Here is a 13,201-nt window from a genome sequence, read left to right as displayed (position 1 = left end):
TTGTAGCGATGGCTGAGAAAAAATGTTAATCCTGTGTTTTCGTGGAGAAAGAACAAAGTTTTGAATAGAACAGGAACCAAGGGTGACCAATGCTGAACGACATCAAACACTATCCAAAACATCCATGAAGAAAATCTCACATTATTCGGGTCATGCAGTCCAGTCATATCCTCATAATATGCACAACAGATGTAATATGTGCTAAAATATTTTAAAATGAATAACGCTGGAAAGTGAAAGTAATCCACAAACAAGAAGCTCTTTTACACAGGATTGTGCTTTTGAATTGAAAACAGGACTCGTGACCAATGACTGATGGGTAGAGGTAGGCCTTCAGTTTTACAGTGCCTCATCCCTAGTGAAGGGGCTTAGTATTACTGATCAGCGTTTCAATTCACTTTACTGAATCAATTCTGTGGAACTACCTGTTTAAGTTAATTAATTAATTCTTTTGATTAATTTTTAGGATTTGAATGTGGTATCTAGGTAAAGTTATATTGGGTGTAAACGTTACCTTGTAGGTGATCACCCAAATAATCAGATTGCAATTCAGACCTATGGATATAATACTCCGATCTACGTTGTGTGAAGTAAGTGAACTAGCTGTACTTTTGTCCGAGGCTTCACCTTAGGTGCTAACATCCGAGGTTTGAACCATCAAGAGGAACCAAAGATGTGTACACCTGATGTGCACCAATTAGGGCAAAACATGTGTTGTGTACTCTTTCTATTATTTGACAGATCTCTCACACAGTAGAACTTTCATTATCTGAGGTAATGTGGACCTTTTCCTTTTAATGCTCATTGTGATATTCAAGATGAAGACTTAATGAACTACAGAAATGTATAAATATAAAAATTCAAAGTGAATGAAACAGTAGAGCAAGTGTACACCATCAACCCGGGCAACACACTGACAGTAGCCAAGGGATGCAGCGCATATGCTTTAAACATCTACCAGCATCGGAGAAATGAAAGACGCTGATGACATCACATGGGTGCTAAAGTGCATGCATAGCCCAAGTTGAGCTCCACTGAATCCGTATGAGCCATTGAAAAGAGATGTTCAAACAAATTGTTTGGGAGTCGTCCAGCACTACTTCGCATTTGTGGATTATTGTTCTTTATTTAACAATATTTTAGCAAAAAATGAATGCATTTTGCACATTGTGAGCCTACAGCTGGATGTGATCTGTGAATTCTGTGTTATGAGTAACATGAGATTTTTTTTTCATTGATGTTTTTGGTAGGATTTAGTGTTGTCCAGCCAAATCTTGAATCTTGAGATTTAAAACTTTTCTTGGCCATCACTGCAAACTACGTGGGGGGAAATAACATATAAAAAAGTTTATTGTTTTTGGTTGGAGTATTCCTTTAAAGGTAATGTCATCATTGTGTATGGATTTGTGTTTGAATCATGTGTGATAAGTGAGCCTGCTCTTTTAAGGATGCTTCCATGAGTGGTTCAGCCTGATTGGTGTTTCGACGCTGGCACCAGCCCTCCATGACTCTGCATTGGATTAGGCAGGTTTCATGATGTACATGCGTTTAAAGCAGGAGATTTGAAAACCGGAGGACATGACAGGACATAGTCCCTTCATTTCTTGTATTTGCTTGCTGGCAACATGACCTGCAGTTGAATCCATTTTAGTAGCAGTGTTGACAAGAATGTCAGTGAGCTAACAGGGAACATTCCAGCGTAGGGAAGTATATGTAGAAGATTATACCAATATGCAACATAATAATCAGAATTTCTGTTTTATGACATGATCTGGAAAACTGGCAGGCCTTTTTGGATTGTTTTTCACAATGAATCTGATCCTGCTAGGGTATGCACCAACTCCCCACATTACCAAGTTGGATTAAGCTGATGCAGTAATAGCGGGATGGATGGATAGTTAGACTGAGTTGGACAAGGGGGAGAACATGTCCTTTGCATGCCTGTTACAAGAATGGGGCACAAGAATGAATTTCCAGCACTGTCTCAGCAGAGGCTGAAGAACTTCTATCACACAGCTGGCTTGGGGTAGCCTGGATGTTGCCCATGTGGAAATGAAATTGAAGGGAAATGGAAACTATGACCTCATAAGGACAAGCGCAGTAGAAAATGGATAAAGGAGTATCAACCATGTTAAAATTAAAGCATATTTTAGGGGTGATAATTGAATGTTGTGCTTGACTGTCTCCTGTTATAGCTTGTCTCAATGCTCAGATTTCAGGAATGTTTCTGACAAATAAGATTGATTGGGTGGGCTGTCAAGGAAGCCAGTCAGAACTTCGAGGTTATCCATGTTCACTCTGGCTGCTGTTCCACACTCTGACAGTACAGGCAGCTGAACGACCAGATGCCTTGGCCAACACAGGTAGGATTTTTTTCACTTCTTTATGGGTTCATCATTTGTCTTTTATATGCTGGTGTGTGTAAGCCTGTACTAGTGAACTGTTTATCTGTCTTTATCTACCTTTATATCCTTCACTATATGTCTGTGTACCTGTCTGTCAGTATATGTATGTATGTATGTGTGTATGTATATACAGTAATCCCTCCTCGATCACGGGGGTTGCGTTCCAGAAACCCAATCCCGCGATAGGTGAAAATCCGCAAAGTAGAAACCATATGTTTCTATAGTTATTTTTATATATTTTAAGCCCTTATAAACTCTCCCACACTGTTTATAAATATTCCCCGCAGAGTTATACAGCATAATCCCTTTGTATTCTCTTAGATATTAGGTAAGATTCATTGGAATTATGTATATAAACACACTGTTTATATACAGTAAAACCTAAATATTATTTTAAAGATATTGAGTGTCTCCGATATCATATATGTTACAGCCATTAAGATAGACAGGCCACCAGCAATAAATACGTACAATGCAACAAAAATAGTATACAGTAAATGTGTGTGTACAGTGACACTAAACGTACGTACATGTACTAAGTACTGTAAGTAGAAGATTAATTATGGTTACTCACCAACATTGACACGATGACTTGTCCGATAACAATGAGTTTTATTTTACTGCACAACAAAGGAGAGCGTTACAGCCCTTAAAGGAGCCACTTCAGGCCATTGTGTAGCACCGCCGTTGTTCTTCTTCAATCCAAATCCCTAAAGCAGATTCCATCCGGACTACTGCCTTATTACATCCACTTACAACTTGTTTTGCACCCTGGTTAAAAGGACACTGCGGCCGTAGATCTTATATTCCTTTCCTACTTTTTAAATAAAAAGAATCGTAGCCTTCAACAAATCCAAAACGCTTACCTTTTTGGCAATCGTTAACATCTTCCGTTTGCACTTGGGCACGGCCCCTGAAGCAGTAGCAGATCGTTTTAGAGCCATAATGAAGGGCTTGACTTTGCACAAAGATAAACACAAAAGAGCACAACTCTTTACACAGCGAAACATGTTGATGCTGAATGAGCGAGACGAGACTTCCTGGTTAACACTGCATTCAGCAAGCAGGAACTTAACTGCGTGCTCTGATTGGTTAGCTTCTCAGTCATCCGCCAATAGCGTCCCTTGTATGAAATCAACTGGGCAAACCAACTGAGGAAGCATGTACAGGAAGTAAAAAGACACATTGTCCACAGAACCCGCGAAGCAGCGAAAAATCCGCGTTATATATTTAGTTATGCATTCATATAAAATCCGCGATAGAGCGAAACCGTGAAAGTCAAAGCGCGATATAGCGAGGGATTACTGCATATATCTATACTAATAAAAGGCAAAGCCCTCACTCGCTCATCACTAATTCTCCAACTTTCGGTGTAGGTAGAAGGCTGAAATTTGGTAGGCTCATTCCTTACAGCTTACTTACAAAAGTTGGGCATTCACTTGGGTTTCATTTCGAAATTCTTCGCGTAATGGTCATAACTGGAACGTATTTTCGTCCATATACTGTACTGTAATAAACTGCAGCTCGATAGCCGTGGGAGGCGGAGTTTCGTATTAAAGCATTTAACCAATCACATTTCAGCCATTTTTTGCCAGGCAGAGAAGCTTTCACAATCCGTTGTGTAGGCACTCTAACACAGAATAAATGTCGATTAACCTGTTGGTTCAACCAATCAGATTTTGAGTTGGTGTCAGTCGGGCCCTCTAGCAGGCATGTGGATAGAAGCCGATATGAGGAACTCTAGAGGCCACTGAACGCACCGCAAACGCTCCGAGCGAAAGATCGTCGCATGCACTACGGCCAACTCCATGGCAGGATTCTGGACAATATTATTTTCCAGACACAGACCAGATTTCAAGACCACGAAAAACTGATGTTTATCACGCTCCTCGAGCCCCAGAAGTTTGGGGAATACAAGAAAAATTTCACACATGCAGCCTTCTCCAGTTTAACACAAGAGCCATGGAGCGCTTTTTGATTTGTCTTGGCTAAAAACAGAACTGACTGTAATGTATGCCCTGGATGATTTTTTAGGAAAATCTCCCACTGGTCTCCTTGACTTCCTTGATCAGAAAAATCTGAATGAGAGCATGAGGCAGCTGTTCACACTGGTAAATTTGGCGGTGAGCATTCCCGTGTACACTGCTTCTGTCGAGCGGACATTTTCAACCCTAAAGCGAATTCAAACTTATGCCAGAAATGCCATAGGGCGGGTTCGCCTTTCAGCATTAGCTTTGAATGCGATAGAAAGGGATGTTTTGATGGAACTGAAGTGCACAGATAATCCGTACGACAGAGTAATTAAACTGTTTTTGAGGAAAGAGAGGAGGATGGATTTTTTTTTTTTACAAATAATCCAAATTTTTGGTGAGTAAAATGTTGCGATTTTCTAAATAATATTGCAAGTTTGAGTTATTATTGATGTTTTTTATGTGATGTTGCGGCTGTGGCTGCAGTAGAAAGGAACTTGTTCACCCCGGTTTGTCTATTCAATAAAGGCGTTTATCGTGGCTACAGGAGTTATCTTACATAAACAAACATATATATATATATATATATATATATATATATATATATATATATATATATATATATATATATATATATATATATATATATATATATAATGTGTGGCTTGGGCCTCCTCCAGACCGCGAGGGGGCGTCCGTCCTGGTTATGTTGGGGGCCTCGGGTAAAGGCCGAGCCCTGTAGTGACCCATGGCCACCGCCAGGCGGCGCCCCAGTGCCTGAATATCCCGGGAACCCAGCACTTCCACCACATCAGGAAGTGCTGGGGGAAAGACGACAGGGGACACCCGGACAGCTTCCGGATGTGCAGCCGGCACTTCCGCCACACAGGAGCGTGGCTACGGAGGAATGCCGGGAAGCAGCTGGAGCCCATCTGGGTTCCTATTTAAGGGGCCGCCTCCCTCCAGTCATCGGCAGAAGTCGGGTGGAAGAGGGCGGAGCTGGAGGGAGGACTAGAGGCGGCCAGGAGAAAGGCAGTGGAACTGTGTGGCCTGGACATTGGGGGAATCGGTGCTGGAGGCATGATTTGAGAGGAGTTTGCTTAATGCCCGTCTCTCTGCCACAGATGTTAAACTGTCCAACTTTACTCCTACAATAGAGCCTGCCTTTTTAACAAGTTTGTCCAGGCGTGAGGGGTCTTTCATCTTTATGCTTCCTTCCCAGCACACCACCGCGTAGAAGAGGGCACTCGCCACAACCGTCTGGTAGAACATCTGCAGCATCTTATTGCAGATGTTGAAGGATGCCAACCTTCTAAGAAAGTATAGTCGGCTCTGACCTTTCTTACACAGAGCATCAGTATTGGCAGTCCAGTCCAATTTGTCATCCAGCTGCACTCCCAGGTATTTATAGGTCTGTATCCTCTGCACAGTCACCTCTGATGATCACAGGGTCCATGAGGGGCCTGGGCCTCCTAAAATCCACCACTAGCTCCTTGGTTTTGCTGGTGTTAAGGTGTAAGTGGTTTGAGCCGCACCATTTAACAAAGTCTTTGATTAACATTCTGTACTCCTCCTCCTGCCCACTCCTGATGCAGCCCACAATAGAAAATACTGTCGTAATTGAAACAAACCATGAAACTCAAACCGATTATGACAGCATCAATCCAAGCTGTGAGATTTGAAACAAGATTACTGTTCACATGGCCAACTGTATGTTGCATGCTCAAGTGTAAGCTCGGCGCACAGCTTGGTCATATTACAACCGGAGGGCCGAATTCACAATGTGGTATACATATATAGATAGATGAATCACGTATCATAAAGCAGTTTTTATTCCTGAGCTTTCAACCCCTACCAGGGGTCTTAATCAGAGGATAATGCTTAGACGTACAAGAATCAAACGCAATATAAATAAAAAATTTCTCTTCTGGTTCATTCTGCTTCCACTTCAAAACCGGTCCTGCCCACATGCAGCCGACTCAGCATTTCTTGATTAGCGTTTGCTTCCATGGGTGCACAGATAACTCAACTTCCTGGCCGCGGACCACACCGTTTTAAAATGCATGGGCAAATTTATCACCAAATTTCTCCACTATACACTAACACTTCTACCTCTCCAGGATATGGACAGTTGTATGTTTTTGACACCGCGCCAGCTACTGAAATATGCTTACAAAATAAAGCAAACTCTGCATGCAACGAAAACTGACTTCTCCAGCTAGATACCATGCTCGGAACCATCAACACCTTTCGCTAAGTCATACAAACACATGCATGAAATCGCTCAGTCCAATCCAACAGCATCTGTACTAATGCTTTTCGAGGATAACCCTGGGCAGGATTTACGACGATACAATGCCCCGACATGTCACACCGATGTTGCAGCAATTTTTGTCGGAGAAGAAAGGGACATTTGCATCTGTCCCAGAGGCAACTCCTGTAAACAGATTTCCACGCTCAATATGAATTGCGATCCTATGTTTTACTTACTTTTATTCCCTTACGGAGACATTGGCTGGCACAAACATTTACAACATGTTCCCGATAAAAGAAATGAATCAGGCTTATTCAATGCCAATTTTACGCATACAGATTATCAATGAGTAATACATTTAGTATTTTGCAGTCCAGTGGCTAACTATTCCAACAGTACGTCGTAGATGAGTATGTTAAAACAGAGGGCACACATCTCAACTATCTCAGGTTATGTCAACATCTGCACGTGGAACAATACAAAGAACTGTCCGACGCACTACAAGCAAAAGCTGAAAATAACAATGTACTTGTAGGCAAAATGATTGTACTACCGTCCACATTTCCAGGAAGTCCAAGGTACATGCAACAAAACTATCAGGATGCCATGGCCAAATTACGTAAATTCGGAAAGCCTGATTTATTTATCACTTTCACATGTAATCCTGCTTGGCCGGAAATTCTACATGCACCGTCGGATACCCAGAGTCCAGAGTACAGACCTGATATTGTAGTACGAGTCTTTTGGATTAAGCTGCAGGAATTACTTAGAGACATTCTACAGCATCATGTTTTTGGGGTTATCTCCTCTTATATTTACGTAATTGAATTTCAGAAGCGCGGCCTTCCTCATGCCCACATGCTGTGTTTACTCTTCACAATAATTCTGAAATAAGAAACAGAAAGAAAGAAGTATTTCTTTCTTCCTTTCTCACTGTTTTCCGTTCCAACTTTTACACCGCCGTATGTTATGGTGAGCGTTGGCTAGTGTGTGTGTTATACAGTATATATGTATATATGAAATACACACACATGAGTTCCGAGATTCTTTTTTTGTTTAGCATATTTATGTCCGGTGAGATTTTCGCTTTTAATGCCAGCAGCAATAAAATAGCAGTATGTACCACTGGCTGGGTCCTGTGTGGCAGGTGTGAAATGAAAAAGAAAATACGAAAAATTGAGTTAAACAGCTAAAATGGCACCAATTATACAAGAATGCTGCTTAACTGATAGATAAATTAGTACAGATCTGTGTTGTCTGCACTACAGGATGCTGCTTTGATGTCATTTGAGCTGTTAATTTATGTCTGCAGTAAACAGCATCAACAGCACTGTTCCTTTTATTTTCCAGTTGTACACGGGGTGATGGGATTATATGTAGTAGCTTTTAATGTAATGGATAAAACCATGAACCGCCTTGTGGTGGTGCATACTTATAATAGCACTATATAAAATAAAGACAGATTGAAGAGAAGGCCAAGACACCATTGCTGTGAGGGGTGCCTCCGTCTGGCTGATGTTCATCTATTCTTAATCTGTTACTGTTACGAGACAGATTGTCCCAGGGGATTACAGCACGGACCAGGAGATGAAAACACATGCCAATATTCATAGCGAGGGACAGGCAACAGTTCAAAATCTGCAAATCATAGCATCAGGCAAGTAAAACCAAAATTGGCAGTTGAGGGAAAAAAAAAAATGGTCAAAACCAAAATGCAAAATCAAACGTGAAGGCCCACTCGAGACAAAGCCATCCCTTATCACTAGAGATTTGCATGAAGCACAGAGTATCCATCAAGGTATGAAGGTTAAAGGAAACCTTGTCATATTTCTATAATCGCATCCTGTGACCTAAATTGTATTGTATGGTGATCACAGTCATGTGTCACATAAATAAAGAAATAAATTTAAAAAGAGGTTGCAATCAAAAAAATAAAAAAATATAAACGAAACCAAAATACTCGTATAAAACATGTCAATTGCTACAGACTGAAGATTACAAATTCTGTTCCTACAACCCTTTGTAATGCGATTTTAGTATGTAAGTAGGGACTTTCAGGGACTACACACATACACAACCATATACTATGGCCAATTTAGTATCCGCAGTCCACCTAACCTGCATGTCTTTGGACAGTCCGAGGAAATCGGAGCACCCGGACGCAACCCACAGAGACACAGGGAAAACCTGTAAAAACACACAATGAGGAGCCTGGGGAGTGAACGCTGGTCTCTTTATTGCAAGGCAGCCGCACTACCACTGCACCACCATGCAGCCCACCTTTTGGAATGATGGAGCATAAACAGAACACACTTCCTTTTTACATGCTATTTTGAGTAAACCGTCAGTCTTCATTGGAATTAATTTTCTTTGCTTTTCCGTGTCAAGAACTTTTTGCTGTAGACCAGGGTTGCTTAAACTATTGGTCGATGCCTGAACTTGGGTCGGGCTGTATCCTGAATCACAACAGTACTGAATGGGAAAGGTTTGCGAATACTTTGCGAAGGGTCACCCTGGACAGCTTAAGCAAAAGTCATGACCTGCCTCTATTATTCTTCAAAGGGGAGAAATCAAAACCTGCCCACCCACCATCCCCTAACCAATCACAATCATCGTTGATTTTGGGGGTTGGTGTGTCCACGAAGATGTAAAAAAAAAGGCATAATTGTGTCACAAGAGAAAACAGTTTAAGAACCACTGCTCTAGACCAAGTATCTCATGCTTGGCTATGCGGAAAAACTGTTGAGAACTAATAGATACTACAAATATCTAGTGTCTGTGTACCAGCTGGTGGAGATGGAGGAAAATGCACAAGTGCTTACACCCCAAAATGTAGTATGAAAATGAGTGCAGTAATACAGTTACTGTATAAACACACACACACACACCAGCCTTAAAATCTGTATTCTTTACACAGTGCGTCCAAATGAGTGTTTCAGGGTGTCATTTTAGATTAGGAGTCCATAACTTTGCTATACTTCCCATGTAATTTACCTGTATAATTACAGAGTAACTAGGTGTTATTACCTTGTACTCAATGTAATGCAGTGGTCAAGCAATCAATTGTTGTTCCACAATTTACATACATACCTCTTTAGAAAAATTGTGGAATAACAATTACAATTGACTATCTAATTGTAGTGTTACACTGTATTACACAGTAAGTACAAGGTAGTAACACCTAGTCACTCTGTAATTACATGGTAATAATGGACACCTAATCTAAAGTGATACCCTTAGGGACATGCGCACAACATTCAAATTTCTACAGTCTGAAGTGTCAGCCTTACTTTGATAGACGGATACTTAGTGTTTAATTTTATCAAGTGTTTGATTGCATTTTGTTGATTGAATTTCTGAAGTACACAGTAATTGGTCTCTAATGACATATAATAATGACATCTTGAAAATGCTACACATGTCACATTCAAACTCTTTGTGGCAGATCATTTGTCTATAGCAGGGGTCCTCAATCACAGTCCTGGAGGGCCGCAGTGGCTGCAGGTTTTTGCTCCAACCCAACTGCTTAATAAGAAGCACTTATTGCTCAAGTGACACTTCTGCTTCACTTTAGTTGTCTCGGTCGTTAAAATTTTGAACACTTCTTGCTTATTTTAGTCTTAAACAGCTGTATTCTTAGTTTTTAATTGCTCCTAATTAGCAATAACATGCAAATGACAAAAGAGACCAGCATTTCTCCATTTAGCTTGTTTCCATTTACACCCCTGTGTGTAGTCATCATGCACTGTTGGGTTTAATTAAACCCTTGGAAGGAAAGTGAAGAGAAAAAAATGAAGGCCTGAGAATTACTCCTCCATTTTTGCCTTCAAATCATTTGGATGATCTCCTTAGAAAGGGGAAGAAAATCTAAGACATGAGAATGACCGGACATAGCAGAGTTAAAGCACTAACAAGCCATGAAATGAAATTATTGGCAAGAATTGCTTTCTAATTAAGCAACCAGGTTAGAACAAAAACCTGCAGCCACTGCAGCTCTCCAGGACTGATTAGAGGACCCCTGGTCTATAGTATCCTGACATGATAGAATTTAATAAAAAATAAACTCAATTTGGAATGTGCAGATTATGTAGTTATTTTGATTGAATAGTCTTGTATGTCTTATTCTGGTAAAGAAAAAAAAAGTATACTTTTGTTGCTCATTCAAGCAAATATAAGCTTTTTTTTTTCATTTTAAGTTTTGTTTTTATTTTTCTTATTCTAAGCTGAAGTTTGGTTCTTGAAATGAACTTGTTTATTTCATGAGTCAATGCAACACAGGGAAGCAATGGCTTTGTTCATGCTGCAGCTGAGTTTTTGGCATATAACAGATTTTGTTTGACTGCACATTTACCCATCCAAATATTCCCTTCATGCACAAAATAATAACAGCATCTAATAGACCACTGTGAACACCAAAGGCCATGCCGCCTTCTGCGCCACTTCCCACTGTTTTAGTGCAGGCCGTCTGCAAATTTCTCAGCATTGAGCACCATTATCGGCGCTGTATTTAAATTCATCTTCATGTGAGAGAACAGCCAGGACTAGTGGGAGTGACATGTAGAGAGGCAAAACAGTGTTCTGACAATTTTGAAATGTCAAGGGGGCAATTGATTACTTACAGTTGTGCTTGAAAGTTTGTGAACCCTATAGAATTTTCTACTATATTTCTGCATAAATATGACCTAAAACATCATCAGATTTTTACTCAAGTCCTAAAAGTAGATAAAGAGAAACCAGTTAAACAAATGAGACAAAAATATTATACTTGGTCATTTATTTATTAAGGAAAATGATTGAATATTACATATTTGTGAGTGGCAAAAGTATGGGAACCTTTGCTTTTAGTATCTGGTGTGACCCCCCAATAACTGCAACTAAACGTTTCCGGTAACTTCTGATCATTCCTGCACACCGGCTTGGAGGAATTTTCGCCCATTCCTTCGTACAGAACAGCTTCAACTCTGGGATGTTGGTGGGTTTCCTCACATGAACTGCTCGCTTCAGGTCCTTCCACAACATTTCCATTGGATTAAGGTCAGGACTTTGACTTGGCCATTTCAAGACATTAACTTTATTCTTCTTTAACCATTCTTTGAGAGAACGACTTGTGTGCTTAGGGTCGTTGTCTTGCTGCATGACCCACCTTCTCTTGAGATTCACTTCATGGACAGATGTCCTGACATTTTCCTTTAGAATTCTGTGATATAATTCAGAATTCATTGTTCCATCAATGAAGGCAAGCCGTCCTGGCCCAGATGCAGCAAAACAGGCCCAAACCATGATACTACCATCGCCATGTTTCACAGATGGGATAAGGTTCTTGTGCTGGAATGCAGTGTTTTCCTTACTCCAAACATAACGCTTTTCATTTAAACCAAAAAGTTCTATTTTGGTCTCATCCGTCCACAAAAAATTCTTCCAATAGCTTTCTGGTTTGTCCACGTGATCTTTAGCAAACTGCAGACGAGCAGCAATGTTTTTTTTGGAGAGCAGTGGCTTTCTCCTTGCAACCCTGCCATGCACACCATTGTTGTTCAGTGTTCTCCTGATTGTGGACTCATGAACATGAACATTAGCCAATGTGAGAGAGGCCTTCAGTTGCTTAGAAGTTACCCTGGGGTCCTTTGTGACCTCGCCGACTATTACACGCTTTGCTCTTGGTGTGATCTTTGTTGGTCGAACCACTCCTGGGGAGGGTAACAATAGTCTTGAATTTGTACACAATCTGTCTGACTGTGGATTGGTGGAGTCCAAACTCTTTAGAGATGGTTTGCCCAGAGGGGACTGGGCGGTCTCATGGTCTGGAATCCCTACAGATTTTATTTTTTCTCCAGCCGTCTGGAGTTTTTTTTGTTTTTTCTGTCCCCCCTGGCCATTGAACCTTACTCTTATTCGATGTTAATGTTGATTTATTTTTTATAATTATGTCTTTCATTTTTCTATTCTTTAATATGTAAAGCACTTTGAGCTACTGTTTGTATGAAAATGTGCTATATAAATAAATGTTGTTGTTGTTGTGGTTTTGTAACCTTTTCCAGCCTGATGAGCACCAACATCTCTTTTTGTGAGGTCCTCAGAAATCTCCTTTGTTTGTGTCATGATACACTTCCACAAACATGTGTTGTGAAGAGCAGACTTTGATAGATCCTGTTCTTTAAATAACACAGGGTGCCCACTCACACCTGATTGGCATCCCATTGACTCGAATTTCACCTTCAAACTAACTGCTAATCCGTGAGGTTCACATACTTGTGCCACTCACAAATATGTAATATTCGATCATTTTCCTCAATAAATAAATGGCCATGCATAATAATTTTGTCTCGTTTGTTTAATTGATTTCTCTTTATCTACTTTTAGGACCTGAGTGAAAATCTGATGATGTTTTAGGTCATATTTATGCAGAAATACAGAAAATTCTGAAGGGTTCACAAACTTTCAAGCAAAGCTATATGTCAGTGTGTGTCTGCAAGACTGTCTTGGAAATATGTGGACACTTTCACCCAAAAATGTGTAATAACTGAAATATATTGGCTAGGAAGTGGTGTCTCAAATACTTAAGTCCACCTTGA

At 40.4% G+C, this 13,201-nt stretch overlaps 1 protein-coding gene across 1 annotated transcript in view; it reads left to right on the top strand.

Moving 5' to 3' along the window:
• qsox2 (quiescin Q6 sulfhydryl oxidase 2) overlaps positions 1-13,201 on the top strand; it is a 105,786-nt gene that overhangs the window by 74,817 nt on the left and 17,768 nt on the right. The window contains exon 10 of the mRNA XM_039762641.1: positions 2,213-2,363. Coding sequence (XP_039618575.1) covers positions 2,213-2,363 — 151 coding nt within the window. The remainder of the gene's footprint in view (positions 1-2,212; positions 2,364-13,201) is intronic.

The sequence above is a fragment of the Polypterus senegalus genome, chromosome 9, assembly GCF_016835505.1.
Source record: "Polypterus senegalus isolate Bchr_013 chromosome 9, ASM1683550v1, whole genome shotgun sequence".
In the NCBI taxonomy this organism is placed as follows: domain Eukaryota; kingdom Metazoa; phylum Chordata; class Cladistia; order Polypteriformes; family Polypteridae; genus Polypterus; species Polypterus senegalus.
Note: the sequence above shows the minus strand (reverse complement) of the source record. Positions and strands in the feature narration are given on the sequence as shown.